General features: G+C 39.7%; 1 protein-coding gene and 1 long non-coding RNA gene across 3 annotated transcripts; one reads left to right on the forward strand and one right to left on the reverse strand.

The window, feature by feature from the left end:
* The first annotated feature begins 1,083 nt into the window (after positions 1–1,083).
* LOC145552020 (uncharacterized) lies at positions 1,084–13,967 on the forward strand. Its single transcript, XR_014087956.1, has 3 exons — positions 1,084–1,387; positions 10,318–10,717; positions 13,925–13,967. It is a non-coding gene; the product is annotated as an uncharacterized LOC145552020 (long non-coding RNA).
* Positions 8,747–13,943, reverse strand: LOC103466398 (tripartite motif-containing protein 14). Of its 2 annotated transcripts, none has more exons than XM_081608282.1 (7): positions 13,609–13,943; positions 11,565–12,454; positions 11,060–11,155; positions 10,333–10,581; positions 10,228–10,250; positions 9,852–10,006; positions 8,747–9,559 (listed from the first exon to the last, which is right to left on the reverse strand). In XM_081608282.1, exons 1-7 carry the CDS (start codon positions 13,880–13,882, stop codon positions 9,015–9,017), a joined length of 2,232 nt encoding a protein of 743 aa, XP_081464408.1. In that variant the 5' UTR covers positions 13,883–13,943; the 3' UTR covers positions 8,747–9,014. The 2 variants fall into 2 exon arrangements, with proteins under 2 accessions (XP_081464408.1, XP_008410159.1); XM_008411937.2 differs by having other exon boundaries at positions 13,633–13,942.
* Positions 13,968–16,965: the final 2,998 nt, after the last annotated feature.

Consider the following 16,965-nt stretch of genomic DNA (forward strand, 5'->3'; position numbering starts at 1 on the left):
ATTATGTGTTTTCATATTCAAATGTGTTTTTAAAATCTAATTTTCAGTTTCAGCTGTTTTGAATCAGTCAGGTTGATTCTCTTCCTGTTTATGCTCCATACAGAGATAACAAAAGGGAAAATGACAAGAATAAACACAGATTAAATACATCAGAATATTAAACAGAGCAAAATTTATCTTCTCAAAGAAATTATGTATGAAACAAATTATGTGAAAAGGTACTGTATGTTTGAGTTTATATGCTTTCTTGTGCACATTAATATTGTGTATCACTTTTCTTATTTGCACAAAATTTGACATGCCATTTTTTAATTTGTTAGTTTTATGTTTTTATTGTTATTGACTTGGTTTGAAATATTGTTTTGTCCTTGTTGTGTTGTATCCTTGTCCCCTCTAATAAGACAAATGTCTCCCGTGGGAGACAAATGAATTCTTACCTAGCATTGTAGTAAATGAAAAACATCAACACTGTGCTTTTTAAATATTCAATTTCAATTTTAAGTTATATTGAAAATGACAATGATATATATATATATATATATATATATATATATATATATATATATATATATATATTTCAAGTTAAATCGCTTTCAGTGTAGGGAATCTTGAATCTTGCTCTTCCATCAGACACAAGATAATTACTTCCCATCACCTCCTGGTCTTCGTCTGACACTGACCTGCACTCTGACCTTCCTGCAGAGTGGTCAGGTGAAAAGGGCACAGGGACAGATATATAAATATAAAATGCTAAAGTTACTGGTGATATTCTGAGCAGCGATCAGGAGACTTGGGACAGTGTGAGGGAAAGAAGAGACAGACAGGCACCGAAGCTGACAGCCGAGACTGTGAAACAAATTCCCTGAAAATGTGCTGCAGGGCAGCGCTGCTGTTTCAGAGCGCTGGCTAGAAACACAGGATGTCTGAGTACGAATAGTAAAGATGCATCAAGATGAATCCATCTTTAATTACAAAAGCACAATCTGATTAGATAATATTTGGAAAAATCCAGCATATAGTTTGAGAATATTTATTTCCTGGAAGAAAAAAAAAAAACAAACATCCTGTTGACCCTTTGCACGTGACGTCACTCTCCGGAACTCCGCCCGCTCAGTCAAAACAACCAATGCGCCCCTTTAAAGCCTGTTAAAAAACAGACATCTGGTAGCCTCATTTTCGCTTTTATTTAGTTGAATTCACAGTAAAAATGGTCACAGGATGCAGCTCGGTCTGCTGCAGAGAAAGACCGGGATGAAAACGAAACTTGTCGTTTTATATTATAACTGTTAATGAGGAAAGATACAGCAGCAATGGATAGCAGCTGTCAGTCATAACGATGGCAGCCGTCGGTGTTATCGCGGATTTGCAGCAAACACATTTTTAAAAGGTAAGAAGATTAACGTCCATTCACGTTATAAGTAAGTGTGATTAGAAAGATATGAAATATTGCATTATGGAGAAGATAGGCGTCTAACCGTTGGTAACCATGGAAACAGTGCCGCACCGTCATGTAGCCTAGCATGTATGGAAAAAACTGGATAGCATCTCGTTTTTTGTACGTTTTTAATGCTGCTCCGGTTTAAGGGGAAACGCTGTTTGTGACATAATGATTTAAGTCATTTGGTGTGAATTCAGACAAAGTGGTAATTTGGTCAACACGTCAGGAGGGAGAAGTTATGGGTCGGTTTCCAAGCTAGCTGTTTATAACTCTACTTGTAAATACCGCCGTCTATGAGCCCCAACCGGGTGAGTTACGTTCAGATTAATTAGACTGGAAAATGAAGAAACCATGAATAAACTGGTAAAACAGCTCGGGAAAACAATTTCAGTCGCTGTGTTTAATATTACCATCCCTCACTTCTGACGCCCATCATGGCGTCTCGAATGATTAGTTGCAGGGTCGAAAAATTTTGGAAAAGAATAAGTGTTGGGCTCAAGTTTTTATTTAAAATCCCTGAGTACATCAAAGCATTTTTTCCATAATCATATTTTATTTTATTATTTAATTTCACAACATTATGTCAAAGCAATTTCCTAGCCTAGTAAGCTTGTTAACTGGTGAAGGGATTTTAATTCGGATTCATAAGACGCCAGAAGCTTTAGAGAGGAAATGGGTCCATAGCATAACTCATCCTCCACCGTGTGTAACAACAGTGCTAACAAGCCGCTTTTCCACATATTTATCGCTGAAACCCACCTGGAGTGTTAGTTGTCTGAAAATCATAAAGTTAGTCATATTTAGCTGTAGTTCATGGCTCCATTTGAACTCCCAGCAGAATTAATTTGTGATGGTGGAAAAGAAAAGGTTTTTCTCCCATTGCTGAAACAACCAGAAGTGCAGATAGGATGGATATATTTTGTAATGGTTGTTATGGCCTGGTCACCAAAATTGCTTTGTTTTGGATATTCTTTATTTTGACTAAACTTACCTCCTCACTGCATGTTGGCAAAATAAATGTGGGTCCTCGTCCTACTTTGCTTGTCACATTTCCAGTTGTCTAACAAGTTGATTTGTGAAAAATAATTATGACCTAATTTTGAGCATTTGCCTTGCTACCATTTAGTTTGGAAAGTATGAGAGAAACAAATCTGGAATAAAAGATTAATTCAACAAAAAGCCGGTGGAAGCACACAAATAATTGTAATCACCTGATTAAAAAAGTACTATGACAGAGTATTAAGGCCACACTAATTAGATTAAAACATAAATAAAATTACAAGAATTTAGTCATAATGTTATGAGAATAAAATTGTGGTATTATGAGAATAATACAATTCTCATGGTATTATAAAGTCATAATAAATATTGATTACTTTATTCTCGTAATACGAAATTAAAGTAATCAATATTATGCCTTTATTCTTATATTATTTTGACTTTATTCTCATACAACTATTCTCTTAATGTTATGCCTTTTTTGTAAAACTGCGACATTATTCTCATATTCTTTCATCTTCATTCTCATAATGTAGTTCTTTTATTTATTCTTGGCATTAAACAGGGTTTTTTGTTTTACACTCCGACGTAACAAACCCCTGCAGATGTGTGAAAAATTGCATTTGTCAACTCTTATTTTATCTTTGCCACCATGACTCTTGCATGACTGAGATAAGGTGGAAATAATTTGCAGGTAGCGGCACTTAAACCAACAAAAGGCCCATCTCTTCTTCTTTCTATTGGATGGTGCCAGGTCTGGCAGGTGACCGGGTCAGATATGTGAGACTCATAGCTCACCTGAGCTCACCGGCTGTTGTCATGGCAACACACAACACGGCAACACTGGTGCACGTTGTGGCAGCCTATGGGCACACTTGCATAGAAAATAATGTCTCGAAAGAAATCTTTCCCCACAATTCGAGGTCCCTGAAAAACTCCCAGAGAAGTGAGACTTGAGAGCTAAATCTGGCCAACCATCCCCGTCCGCTGACCTGTAATGTTTCTGCATGAAATGCTGCAATTATTCAGGCGTCATTTGAGAGGAAAAGTTTGATTAATTTGACCTTGTAACACTACACTGTAAAACATTTAAATGTGGTTTAACTTGAAAATGAAAGTCCACCTGCTGCGCTGAAAATGTAATTTAAGTCACAAGAAAATAGTTTTGGTTTAAACTCAGAAATTAAAGTTCATGAAGTTGATTTAACAACAAGAGACAAGTTGTCTAAACATTGTTTTTTAACTTCATTGATCCCTAAAAACTGCAATCACCAGTTAAAGAGCCACGTTTCTCTATTATCTTACTCACAACATCAAGTTAAAATAAATATTTATTTTACTTTAGAATAATTTAAATTCTTGTTTGAACTAAATTTCTGATCTGATGATGAATTTTATTAAACATCCCAATGAATTCAGCTCAGAAACATTTAGTGTGATCAGGACATTATCCTCAAGCTTTGCTAACTGAGAATTGCATTAAAATGAACATTTAATAAAACACCAGAGTCAGATCAACGTGACGCACTTCCACCTCAGGAGACAGAAACATGCCGCTAAGCATTCTGGGAAATAGCTCCCACTCCTGTCTTTCTCTTCTTTCAGTTTTTTAAGTGCAAACCTAAAAACTCAGTTTATTCAACTCTTTGACTAAACGAATAAAAAGTTAACACAACTTACTGCTGTAAGTTTATCTTTCACAAACTCACATTTAGGTTCAAAATCTAAAACTGGATAAATTTATTTGACTTAAAGAGTCGAAGATAATTGACACAACTAAATGTGGCTAAAATATTTTAAAGTGTAGAAATGTTTCCAATATTCAGACTATTGTAATATAGCTGGTTTTGGAGTACAATTAAACCATTTTTTTTATATATAAAACTGGCTTTGTCACCAAATAAGCTAAACTGATCATTTTCTGGAAAGATACCAAACTAAGTTGGCTAATAACACTGAGAGAATGAGCACTGAAAAATTTAATCCCTGCTGCCAAACCGCCACAATATTAATTAGTTTTTAAGAAGTTGGCCTGATTTACAAACGTATGTTGGAAGAGCAGTTGGAATAAAACGTGTCAGACGAGCAGTGGAGGTTCTTTAATGGATGCCAACCTTAATACAGCAATTAAAGTTGTACTTTAGAGTATAAGTCAATGAGTAGATGTAGCAGATGTGATCCTATTTGCAATCACAACAGAAGGAAAGCATAAAACATGGAAAAGATTATCACATTGTGTTACATCTAACATTTTTGTAAGTAGATTTTAATTTAAAAGTTGTATTTTTTTCTTGAATTGCGGTGATGATTGTGACATAAAGTCATTCCAGGAGCCACAAATGGCCCCCGCGCCCCACGTTGAACCCCCTTTCTTTAAATGGGCCGGTGCCAAAGCTTTTGACATGCAGTTAAAGTTATCTAACCTCAGCAGAACATGGCCGTCACGCAGTCAGGGTGAAGCAGAAGTGACTTTCTGTGTCGTTTGGAAGACGAAGCCCTGCTGTGGACCGTCTGACCCTGGTAATGTCACGCCACTCCACTTTCTTTCCAAACAGCGATTAGAGGTAAAAGCATGTAATCTTAAGAGAGAGCGCTTTACAGGAAAGTCCAGTTTCAACCCACTCATTTAATCTCTTCAATATGCTGCACCTGGAGACAAAAGCATTTCTATCCGCAGACAAACGGGGGTATTTCAGTGTTCAGATAACTGTATTAAATCAATATAACACTGAAACGAGGGTAGGTGACTTTTATAAAACAAATAAAAAATTAAAAATAAAGTTTTTTTCACTGTGTCCTGACAGAATAGTATCAGACATCCTGGTAAATATGCTAATGGCTAATGGTGGAGAAAACCGTTTATCCACCGACATTGGTGGCATCGCTAACTAGCCTTAGCAGTCGTGGCAAGTATGGAGAGAAAATGGACACAAAATATCTGTGCTCCATATGGCAGGCTCTGCTGATGGTGGAGAAGCTATGCATTAGCATTATTGACAGCACTAAGGCCCTCCTCCTGGTTCTGACTGGTTGTTTCTGATCAAATGGTGTATTTCTGCAGCTAGCCTTTAGTACTGGGAGCTGTTTTTTAATGCTAGAGGTGGGTAGAATACCCAAAAATTGTACTCAAGTAAAAGTAGCACTACTTCAGCATATTTTTACTCAAGAAATAAGTAAGAAATTACTCAAGTAAGAGTAAAAAAGTATCTGGTAAAAAGTCTACTCAAGTGATGAACCTAAATTATTTAGTATTTAAGAATTACATCATTAGGCGGACCGTAGCATAAATACCGCAGCTATGTGATAATATTGGTTTTTTTAACGACAAAATGAAAATAATTTATATTAATATCAAAATCTGACAAAAGAAACATTTTTCCAAATCTTTTTCTTTCTTTTTTTTCCAATAAAAAACTTAGGACATTTTTAATAAAAACTGCAGGTGTGTGTCTGTCTGGTGACTTTTTGGTTAAAACATGTTTGTTTTTCAACAGTAGGTAGAGTACAGATACATTTTACTCACGTAAAAGTAGCGATACTTCATAATAAATTACTCAAGTAAAAGTAAAAAGTGCAGCACAGTTTTTTTCCAAAGTGTTTTCTTATGGCATAAAAGTAAGAAAAAAATTTTTCTAGGATTTTTTTCTAAGTGATCAGTTGTAATTTTCTCCAAATAAAAAGTTGTTGTTTGAAAAATGCATCAGTAGTATTAGGCTAAGGGGTTACTTGATGTCATAATATTTTTTTTTACCCTCAAGAGTAGAAGGAAGGACCGGATATTCCTGAGTTGGTCTTTCGTCTGTCTGCCATCTTGAATTTAACAAAATGTTCTTGCAGTTGCAGTGGGTGGCCAGTAGTTGGCAGTGTATTATATGATGTATTAGTGTCTACTTGAGTGGTCTGTGTGAATTTATATCATACAAATTCATTAGAATGGCTTTTAGAAAGCTGTCCACCGCAGCCACCGCTATGCATGGAAAGATAAATAAAAACATTTTTTAATAAAACGTACCTACCCCAGCTTTAGCAGCTAATATTTCATCTTCTGGCCTGTATTTCTTTCACATTACCAGTTAATAGTAAAATAAAGAAAGAACCGCAGCTACCACAAATGCAGAGGGTAATATTAATATAATTACTACCATTTGAATGTATAATTTAGACGTATCACAGAGGGTTCATGAGCTCTGATTGGAGACTCTTGGGGCCTCTAATGAAGATCTTGTCTTTTCATTTAGTGATGCTTCACTGATCAGCAGAGAGGGAACATCATCTTGGACTTGTTCCTCCTGTTTCCGTCACAGCTACCTGTCCTATTTTTTACCCTGCCAGCACACGATGAGCAACAAGTCTAAAAAAAAAAAAAAACGGCTTGTGAGAGCCTGGCTGATTTTGAGAGCCGCAGGATGAGAAGGAAGAGCAGAATTTAATTAACTCTGAGTTAAAGCCCCCCGCCTTCCTCCTCTCAGACATGTCTTGCCTCCTGCTTCGTGTGCCAGCTGATGAAGGGAGGCGAGGGGAACAGAAAGCAAAAGGTTCGTGATTACCTTTGGATCGGGTGGCTCCATGTGTGAAATTATTGTCAGGGTTGAATGGAGCACCTGCGTGTGTGAGGAACTGAAATTATACCAAATACAAGTCTATCAGAGGAGTCATTTTGGGGTGATTAGTCGCCGGTGGTTACGATTTACCAGGCTCCATTCACCTGAGACCCGTGGTGACTCTTCATGGAGTTCTTTTCAGCTCTATTACTGCTATAGGATTGGACTCACCGTGACCCGGAAGCAGCTGCTCACAGACAAGAGGCTTTCTGGATCTGGACCAAACATCCAGGAGGAGTTCTGGTAAATTTAGCCTGGTAAAAAAAGAAAAACACCAGAAGCCCATTTAAAAAATGATGTGTAGGTTTTAAATGCTAATGTTTTCCCGTGGCATATCCACTGCACCAGTTGTGTGCTGTAAGCAACCATAGTCCACTGAGAAGAGAGAACAAGATGGCTGTTAAAGATGCAGTATGTAAGTTTTATAAAAAATATTTTTTTTTACATATTTGTTGAAACTGTCACCGTTTTGTGACAGTATTGTATGAAACAGATAATCTGAAAAAAAAAATAAACCTCCCCTGTCTTCTCCCAGTTCTAACTAGAAACAACCAATCAGAGCCAAGAGGCGGGTCTTAGCGCTGTCAATCACTGTATGCTACTACAGCTTCTGAACGCCAGGCTAGTTAGAATCACTTCCAATGAGAGCAGATTAAAGTTGTTCTGTAAAAGTAAGTTGTTTCTCCATCATTAGCTTATTGAGCAGCCATTACATGGGGTTGATTGACAGCCAAGACCCTCCTCCTGGCTCTGATTGGTTGTTTTTCTTTTATTTATTCGAACAACAACAACTAGCTCAAGCAGAAGGTAGATTGGCTCCCTCTTTTCACATATTGCACCATCACAACATGGTGACAGTTAATAAAGTTCTGGAAAAATTAGGAGCCCACTGCACAGAAAACCTGGTTTTCCACTAAATATTGATTTCTGAACTCTTCCTGAGTTAAAACATTAGTTTTGTTGTTTCTAAATGAATATGAACGTGTTTTCTTTGCATTATTTGAGGTCTGAAAGCTCTGCATCTTTTTGTTATGTTGACCATTTCTTTTTCTGCTAATAAATACTCAATTTCAGAGACATGTCAGTAGTTCATAGAATAAAAAAGTTAAATGAGAGGAACTAATTTTTTCCATTGGTACGTAAAAAAATACATTTTTTAGAATAAAAGTTGCAGCTTTAGCATTAATTCAATATTTGGAAGTTGTTCGCTTCTTCTCCTGCTGTTGCTAATACTACAATTCTGGATTGTAGAATAGTAGTTTTAGATTAAAAAAGAAATAAAATCGTCATCTTTCACTTCTTCTTCTACTCGCTGATTGGCCCGGTTCAGATGCTACCAATCCGTGTCAATGGGAGAAAACCCAGAGGAGAGCAGCGAAGTGAGATTAAAGTCATCTGAAAGAAAAAAAAGAAGCCTCCAGTGGAATTGCGTAGGAAGGCAATAAGCAGGCGAGGTTAAGTCTTACCCTGCTGAATGACGTCAGCTGTGCAGAAGCCCGAGTCTGAATAAATGACCCACATACTTCAAGGAAAAGGACAATTTCATGTGTTCAGATCTGCGACAGTCTGAGGAGTTTCAGCTGGAGGCGGCGTTTGTTGTCAGTGGCGCTGCGAGGCTGCGGGGGTTTCAAAGTTAGCTCCCGCTCCAGGGAAACACGCCACCCACACCTGTGTTTCTGTTTGAAATGTGAAGGAATGAGGGCGAGGCTTTGCGTTTGAAACGGGCGTTTTATTCCACAGCATGGAGAAGAAGGAAAACAAATAATGATTAGCTTGCCTTTCATTTAAAATCTTTAAAAAAAAAACTTTATCATTGTTGGGAATATTACATAAACTCTATTACCATGGTACAGTTCCAGTGTTGAATCATCTACGAATGTTTCAGGCTCAGCAGAATATAAAAACAAACCTAACGGTATCAAGTATTTTCATGGAACGAAGGCACAGGCTGTCAGAAATGTAAAAGTTTAACAGGTTTATGAGTGGAACAGGTCGCAGACGGTCAGGTGGGTTTTGGACACGGAGAGAGCCGGGTACAGAGGCTCACAAAAACTGTGCTTGTAAGAATGCAATAAAGCAAGACTGCCCCCTGGTGTCGCATCAAAGAACGACAGGCTGCCCTCCTCGAAGTCCAGGAACACTCCCACCCGCTGCAGGCCGTCGGTCCTCACCGCAGCCGTCTCCTTGTTGTGCAGAGCCTCCAGCTTCCTCTTGTCGCAGGCCAGGCACCAGGAGTAGCTGTTGCAGCCCAGACGGGAGCCGTCCTTCTGGCCCTTCCTTTCGATCTGAGCCGTGCTCAGGCCCACCTTCCAGCGCCCGTCGTCCACCGACACCGACACCTCCCAGTACCAGCGGCCGCCCTGCAGCGGGGAAGACGCCAGGACTTGTGGGAAGGAGCTGAAGCGCGCCTGGTGGTCGGCGTAGGCCTGCGGGGATTCGCTGTACGCCACCTTCCTGTTGGCTTCGGACAGCAGCAGCTTGGGATGAGCCGTGTCCGCGTCCATGGCAGGAACGGTGCCGTCTGCACGCACAGAGAAGACGCTCTGTTATCAAACTACATTTTTATTTGTGCTTTATCATTCATCTATCTGATGTTGTGATTGTTGTGAAGCACTTTGGCCATCTGAGGCTGTTATAAATGTGCTATAAATTAAATTGCTCTTCAAAAAATATATTATACTGAAACTTAAACTTATGCCGCTTGAGGAGTTCTTGGTAGAATTAGTCACCTATTCATCATGATTAACTGTCTCAGTGCTGCTTCCTAAGCTGAAATAACGAGCGTGGAGGACGTGGCATGAAGCGTTTCTTACACAGCAGCCTGTAGAGGTCTCTGTCTTTCCCCGGCATGGTGATGACGACGGCGTCCAGACGTTTCTCCGTCCACCTCTGCAGGCAGCTCAGTCGGCCGCGGTCCACTTCCTCCGGAGGCGCAAACTGACCGGCGCAGTTCCCCACCTCACTGGTGCTGGAGAGGAAGAGCAGAGTCAGAGTCAAACTACTGGATTCTTGGCTCCCAAACAAATAAAGATGAATAATGGTGTTGGATGAGTTAAAGGAAAAACAAGTTTTATAATCAGAAGAAGCGTTTTTGCAAATGCATGTAAAAACACACAGATTGTACTTAAAGCTCTGTGACAAAATGACCTCCATTAAAATGCAAGAAAAAGCAGAAGTTAAATAACTTACAGCTGAGAAATCCTGCTGTACTCCTGAAAAGTGGAGAAGAAGAAGATATTTCTGTTTTACTCTGTAATAAAGTGGCTGTTTTTCTAACAGAGAGCTCCAGCTGACCATTATGAACGCCTGGTCCTGGACGCGCGTGTCGGCCCTGGCGTCGGCCAGACCCTCCAGGATGTGGAGGCCATTTTGGATGGACTGCAGCGAGCTCTGAAGCAGGCAGAGCTTCTTCTCCAGACCGCCCAGGACCCGGCTCTCCTCCTGCTTCACACAGCGGAGAGCCGTCTGCTCCTCCTGGTCCAACGCCTCTCTGATGGCGCCGTACTGCTGCTTCACTCCGTCCAGCGCTTCGGTTAGAACCGCCTGGAGGCGAAAGGAGAGCAGAGTCACGATGTTACTGTGCAGTATAATCAGAAGGCCTGAGTTAAAGAGGAATTACACCAGCTGCAATTATTTCACAGGGTTTGTTCAATTAAAGCACTTTTCAAGCATTTTCAAGGTAAGGTTTCAATTTTTTTCACTATTGTATGACATCATTTATTGCTGTTTCTACAGAAGCAAAGTAAACTAAAATATTACAAAATTTTATGTTTTTAAATGTCTCGTACACTTAAAACACTAATTTTACAAAAAATAAATTCTCCCAATTTTAATAACGTGAAATTCATAAAGAGCAGCAGATAGATCTCAGTGTACTAATTTAAATAGTTTATTAAACAATTAAATGGGTTCAGGAATTTTAGCCAGACAAAGCAAACAGATGACAGTTTGGTTTAAACTGCTGAAAGAATATTAAGATCTTTATGCGAAGGATAAATTAGTAAAATGAGTTTCCTCTTACTGTGAAAGTCTCTTTCTTCTCTGTGAGTTCAGTCACTCTGTTCTTCACTTGCTGTTCAGCCTCCTGCAGCTGTTTGATTTCCTCTTTCAGGTTTGCCTGAAAAAATCACAACAAACATAAAAAACACCAATCAAGAGTTCATGACAGCCTTCATCTCTACACATATACAGGGTTTCCCTCAGTGTATTATAAGCCTGGCGGGCCACCAGGCTTTATTTATGCCCCCACAGGCTAAGCATTGCTTATTTATTTAAGTCTTTTGAAAATGTTTGCATTTTCTAAGACTTTATAGTTGGTGTTCAGGTATTAATCTTCAATCTTTCAATAACACATAATGATATTTTCAAATTATCTGCCAACTTTAAAAATTTTGTAACTCAACAACACGACGGGCCGCTGGGTGAATGACTGAACCAGGACCAACCACCGGCTTTAGCTGGGTTTCTGGGGGAAGCCTTGACCACCTGGTTCTGGAGAACATGGGTAAAAGATGCATTTTTCTCACCCTGAGCTCCTTCTCCGCCTCCCTGATGCTGATGCAGGCGTGGTCGCGGTGCGAGCCGATCACGGTGCACACGGTGCACACGCACGCCGCGCACTGCCTGCAGTAGATCCGGTTGATCTCCTGGTGCTCCTGGCACCTCCAGAGGGAAATGTCCTCCATGGGGGAAACCAGCGTGTGGTTCTGGAAGACGGGCGACTCCAGGTGAGGACGGAGGTGCTCCTTACACATGGACGCCCCACACACCAGGCAGGTCTTCACAGCTTGCTGGTGACCCGTTTTAGGGCAGTAATGACACGGGACCGGGCTGCTGTTTGACCTCTCTGGTCTGAGGAAGAGGCCCAAACGGTTGGAGGAGGCAGAAGTTGACATCGGAGGCGTCTTGCTGACTGGAGCCGATTTGTTCCCTGGACTCACACTCTCAGGACAGGCTTCAGCGCTTCCAGGTGAGGCGAGTTTCTTTGGTGAAGTGGGAATTCCTGTCGCTTCTTTCTTGGGGGTTGCAGTAAGAGGAGCGTCGCAGAGATCTACTTCACTGGAGCTGTCAGAATCATCCGCTGACTTTTGAGACCCATCACTTTCGGCTGACTTCCTGCCAGAGTTCTCGGTGAGGGATTTGCCATCACCACTCGAAGACGGTGTGGGTTCTGGGTTGACTGGTTTGGTGGACGTCTCCGCATCAGCTGGATCTTCAGGTTGATCTGAAAAGGAGACGGTGGGAGTCTCAGCGGTTCTGGACCGGTCATTGGTGGACTCCACAGCGGTTCGCTTTGCCACATGTTCCTCTGAAACGGGCGTGGTGGCCTTCCTCTTCCCAAGGAGCCGGGTGGTCAGCGTGGGTCTTCTCAAGTCCGAGGCAGACGTACTTTGTTCGCTTTGACTGGATGATGTCGCTGCACCAAACACAAAGGAAGCAGGACAACACTGATGAGGAGGAGGAGGCTGAATTAACACAAGGATTGGTCAAAATTCAGCCGAGTTGCAGTGATAGGTAAAAAAAAAAAAAAAAAATACAGACGACATTAATGTGATTGGTCAGATTTGCACAAAAAAGTTCCGATGACTGGTGAACATGGGAAGTTTATTTGCACTAGTAGTTATGATGGCAATTAAAATGGTTCACTTTTTTATCCAGAATAAATATTCTGAAAAGTGGTGCAGGTTGGAGTCCACTGTGCTACACAAATAAAAGTTGATTGATTTATTGATTGATTGCATTCTAGGTCATGTGACAGCCTCCTGATCAAAGTCCTGACTTTGAGTAGGCCATCCCCAAATCCTTTGAACCACTGAGAGGTGGGCTTCCAGTGAGCTTTGGATTATTTTTCTGATGCCTAATCCAAGTATGCTTGAGTTCAAGGTCACAAACTGATGTTGAAATTCTTCAGAGTTCTGGTACCTGCGATTATTTACCAAGCAAAAAAAATCAATACGGGATTTTTTCATCCAAACTGAATCACTGAAGTCAAAAGTTAAATTTTTCTACCACTTTCAGACTCAGATCATGCTAATGCAAATAAAGATCAATCTGTGTTAATTGACTGATTAACACAGATTTAATTTAATCTTCTGAAAAATTTGAAAAGCAATGTGAAGGATTTTACTATTTTCAGTAATCTCACTTCCCCCAACATGGTTAGTTTTTTTTTTATTATTATTATTCAAATTTTTCATGCGCCATGCAATTTCAGGTTTTTTTTTCCAAATTAAAATTCAAATAAAACAATACTTTATCAATCCCAAAGGCAAATTAAACTATAATTAAACTATGAAGCACCTTTTCACATAGAAATGCTTTGATTTGTTTGTTTCTTCTGGTCAGGATCTCCAGTCAACACGAACAGAACCGCATTTTGCTTTTTAAGGTTAAGCTGCTGAGGAATGCTGCGTTATAAGCTGGTAATAAGAAGGTTTTGGCAGTCCTTACACTTTAGTTAATAGAATTCTATGACCGGAAGTCATCCAACGTTAGCTAGGTTAGCTTCTTCTAGTTACATGTAAACCGTAACATTGTGAATATTAGGTTATGTGTGTACTGTCCAGTTACCGGTCAAAGACGTATCCGGTTTACCTGCGGTACTCCGTGAAGGTGGCTGTCGACTCGGTGTAGGCGACCGTATGAAACTCTTATCAAACGGAAGGGTCTGGTATACAACTTTACACCTGGACTCAGGACAGTGGTACGGTCCGGACGGGCTAACGCTCCACAAGTCTCCAATACATCTTCGGCAGAACCGGTGGTTGCATTTCAGGGTGACGGGGTTTTGGGTCATAACATCACAGAGAAGGCACCTCGCTGGTGTTTCGAGAGCTGCCCCCATTTTGGTTTGGCTAATGTTTAATTTCTGTTTCCGCGATGACAGGAACGTGGAGGCGGAGCCAAAATTTGAATCCCGCTCTCCCTGGAAACGAGTCTTAAAGGTACAGTACACATTAGAGCGAACGACACTGAAACCTTTTCAACATAATAATAATAATAATAATAATAATAATAATAATAATAATAATAATAATAATAATTTGATTTATATAATAAATTATATAAATCAAAGATGAATAATAGGCGTTAAACTGAAAAAAGCAGCATAGTTCTTCCATAATACGGACATACGTCATGATACCAGGAAAAAAATAGTTTGTGCTGAACGTCTATCAAGCTCTCGGGTTATATATCTTTTAGAAAAATAAAAATGCGTTACTTTAAGTCTTTATGTCAACACATTTCTTTGGCGGCACCTGGTGGTCAAACATAGGAAGAGCAGGTTGAATTGGCTTCTTTATTATGACTGCGACAGAGTTTGGCAAGATCGTTTCTTTTATATGCTGTGGTACTTTGAATATGTGTTTGTAGTGATGAAAAATAATGTTTTTTAAATTTGGTTGATGAATAATGTCGATAAATGAATTTTCTTTGTTTGAACACAGCCTGTGGTGTCCTCTGTCAGTGACTTTTGGACATTTAAACACAAAGACTAAAAAGCATCAATATATAAGATAATCTTATAATAGTTTGAATTTATGCTTGTATTGTGAGGTCCCTTTCTATGTGTACATATGTGAAAAGGTATATTGTATATTGTAACTTGTGTGTATGATGTATTTTTTATGCATGTATATTGCCCGGGGAAATATAACACAAGTAAGGTTTTTCTTTGAGATGATTTCTGCATAATAACTTATACATCAAGTTATGAGAAGAATACAGTATATAGGGTAAAATAAATACATAGATTCCTTTATTTCTTCCTTTTTCTGAGGATAATTTAGACAAACTCAAAGGCTGATTTTAGAGATGGATGCACTGTTGGATGCAAATGATTGTGAGTTGCACATGCATTTTAGTAAATTAGAATAATCTACTTTTAGTGCATTTTTAAGTTTACGAGACGAGAAGGATTTGCAACATTCCCAGAGGGATGAGCTCTGTCTTATGATCTTCATACAGGCTTTCCAACCCCATTTAGGGCCTTAAATGCAAGCAAAGTTGTCCTGCAACATGTAGTCTGCATCAGATTCCTTGTGCTCAGATGAGAGTTTTATAAAGAGGCAGATTTAATTTTCCAGCTGCAGCTGGCACCTGCATGTTCTACCAAATGAAGTAATACCTGGTTTGGTGACCATGGTGTCACTGTGCTTGAAACACACTTGACTTAAAGAGAATAGAGATGAAGCCTGCTACTGAAACAACCTGGGATTGCTTTTTCACTCGACTGTCTGTTCGACCGAAGAGTCCATGTGGCATAAATGTTACCATCTGTACCTGCCTTCTGGGTCCACCTGGACTCTGTGGATGTCCACTTGCTGTCCAGACATTTGTGACTATCCTGACTGTTTTTGGCAGGAAAAATAGTATTCTCAGTCAGACGGTGGCGTCAAACACATACAAGATAAAAGAAAAGGAAAGGTTAAGTTATTAGCAGACGAAGAAAACCACAAAGTCATTGTTTTAAGAAACGTAATATGGCAACAGGTTCTCAGTTTTACCATTGAGGATAGTTTCTCTTAGGAAGGATATTTTGGTGAGGAATCACTTTATTGTTTGTTTTCTGTTGTCTTTTTCTTCCTCTCTTCCAAGTAGACATTGTATAACCAGGTCATTATCACCCCGTTAGCAGCAGAATGGAAACTGTATGTTTTGGAGTAGAAAGCAATTGTTTAACTAAGCAAAACAATGTGGAGTTTTCAGTTTAAGTAACTCTAGTCATTAAAAAACTGCCATTTCCAAAACTTTTCCCACACTCAGAAAATCTGCCACCTGAAAAATAAACTATCACTGTCAAAGAAGTAATGTTTATACACGGTGAAAGTCCCCATGAAGATGAGAACTGAGAAAGAAGTTTATTATAAAATGTATTTTAAAAAAGGCGATAATAAAAGCTACGAACAGAAAATGTAGTTTTGGGTGATGAGAACATAACGATGGTTCATTTAGAGAAGAGATTAACTTTTTAAAGCCTGAGTTAAAACTCAAAAATATAATGTATCCATGGGAGAATTACCTTCAGAAACTTTTTCCATTTACTTTATTAGTTAAACGGTAAAACCCCCTCACAGGGTCGTTTATCCATCCATCCATCCATTTTCTTGCACCCTTGTCTCTTAATGGGGTCGGGAGGGTTGCTGGTGCCCATCTCCAGCTAACGTTTCGGGCGAGAGGCAGGGTCACCCTGGACAGGTCGCCAGTCTGCAACACAGAGACACACAGGACAAACAACCATGCACACACACACACACACACACACACACACACACACACACACACACACACACGGGAAATTTGGAGAGGCCAATTAAAATGACAGTCATGTTTTTGGACTGTGGGAGGAAACTGGAGTACCCGGAGAAAACCCACCATGTACAGGGAGAACATGCAAACTCCATGCAGAAATACCGGGGCCGGGAATCGAACCCAGAACCTTCTTGCTGCAAGGCAACGGCTCTACCAACTGCGCCACTGTCCAGCCGCCACACGGTCGTTTAATTTGTCTAATTAAACCCACCCTTGTAGTTTCCAGGTGAAATCATATCTTACTCATAGTATTAAAATTAACAGCATTAATTTAACCTGTTCTTCATCCCAACTCTAAAATAACTGAAATATTTCTTTTTTTTTTTTTTGGGCCAAAGCTTAAACTCCTAAATTGGTAGAGAGGTAAAACTGAGGCTGCATTGCAAGTCATGCTGTTGTTTCCCTTTAAAACGTTTAGTAGGAATAAGATTAATTGTGGTATTCTCCTGTCAGCATGCTAGTCATTATGGTGGCTTAAACACAGGACATGTGACATCCAAAGTAAGATTACATTTACTTATGAATGGGACGTTAATCTTTCATAATCTCTTTGGCTTTAAACCTAATTGTGCTGCCCTGAAGCTTAGGGTCAAACTGGTCATTTATGCCTTCTGT

Source organism: Poecilia reticulata, chromosome 6 (assembly GCF_904066995.2).
Source record: "Poecilia reticulata chromosome 6, P_reticulata-male-v2, whole genome shotgun sequence".
Lineage (NCBI taxonomy): Eukaryota > Metazoa > Chordata > Actinopteri > Cyprinodontiformes > Poeciliidae > Poecilia > Poecilia reticulata.

Bases quoted from the DNA above. Each gene is read 5' to 3' on its own strand.
- LOC103466398 (XM_081608282.1), bottom strand. From the start codon at position 13,882: ATGGGGGCAGCTCTCGAAACACCAGCGAGGTGCCTTCTCTGTGATGTT. The intron at 10,582-11,059 runs GTAAGAGGAAAC...TTTCGCCTCCAG, and splicing joins AGAAGAAAGAGACTTTCACA to GCGGTTCTAACCGAAGCGCT. The intron at 9,560-9,851 runs GTAAGAAACGCT...CTGTGCGTGCAG, and splicing joins AGACCTCTACAGGCTGCTGT to ACGGCACCGTTCCTGCCATG.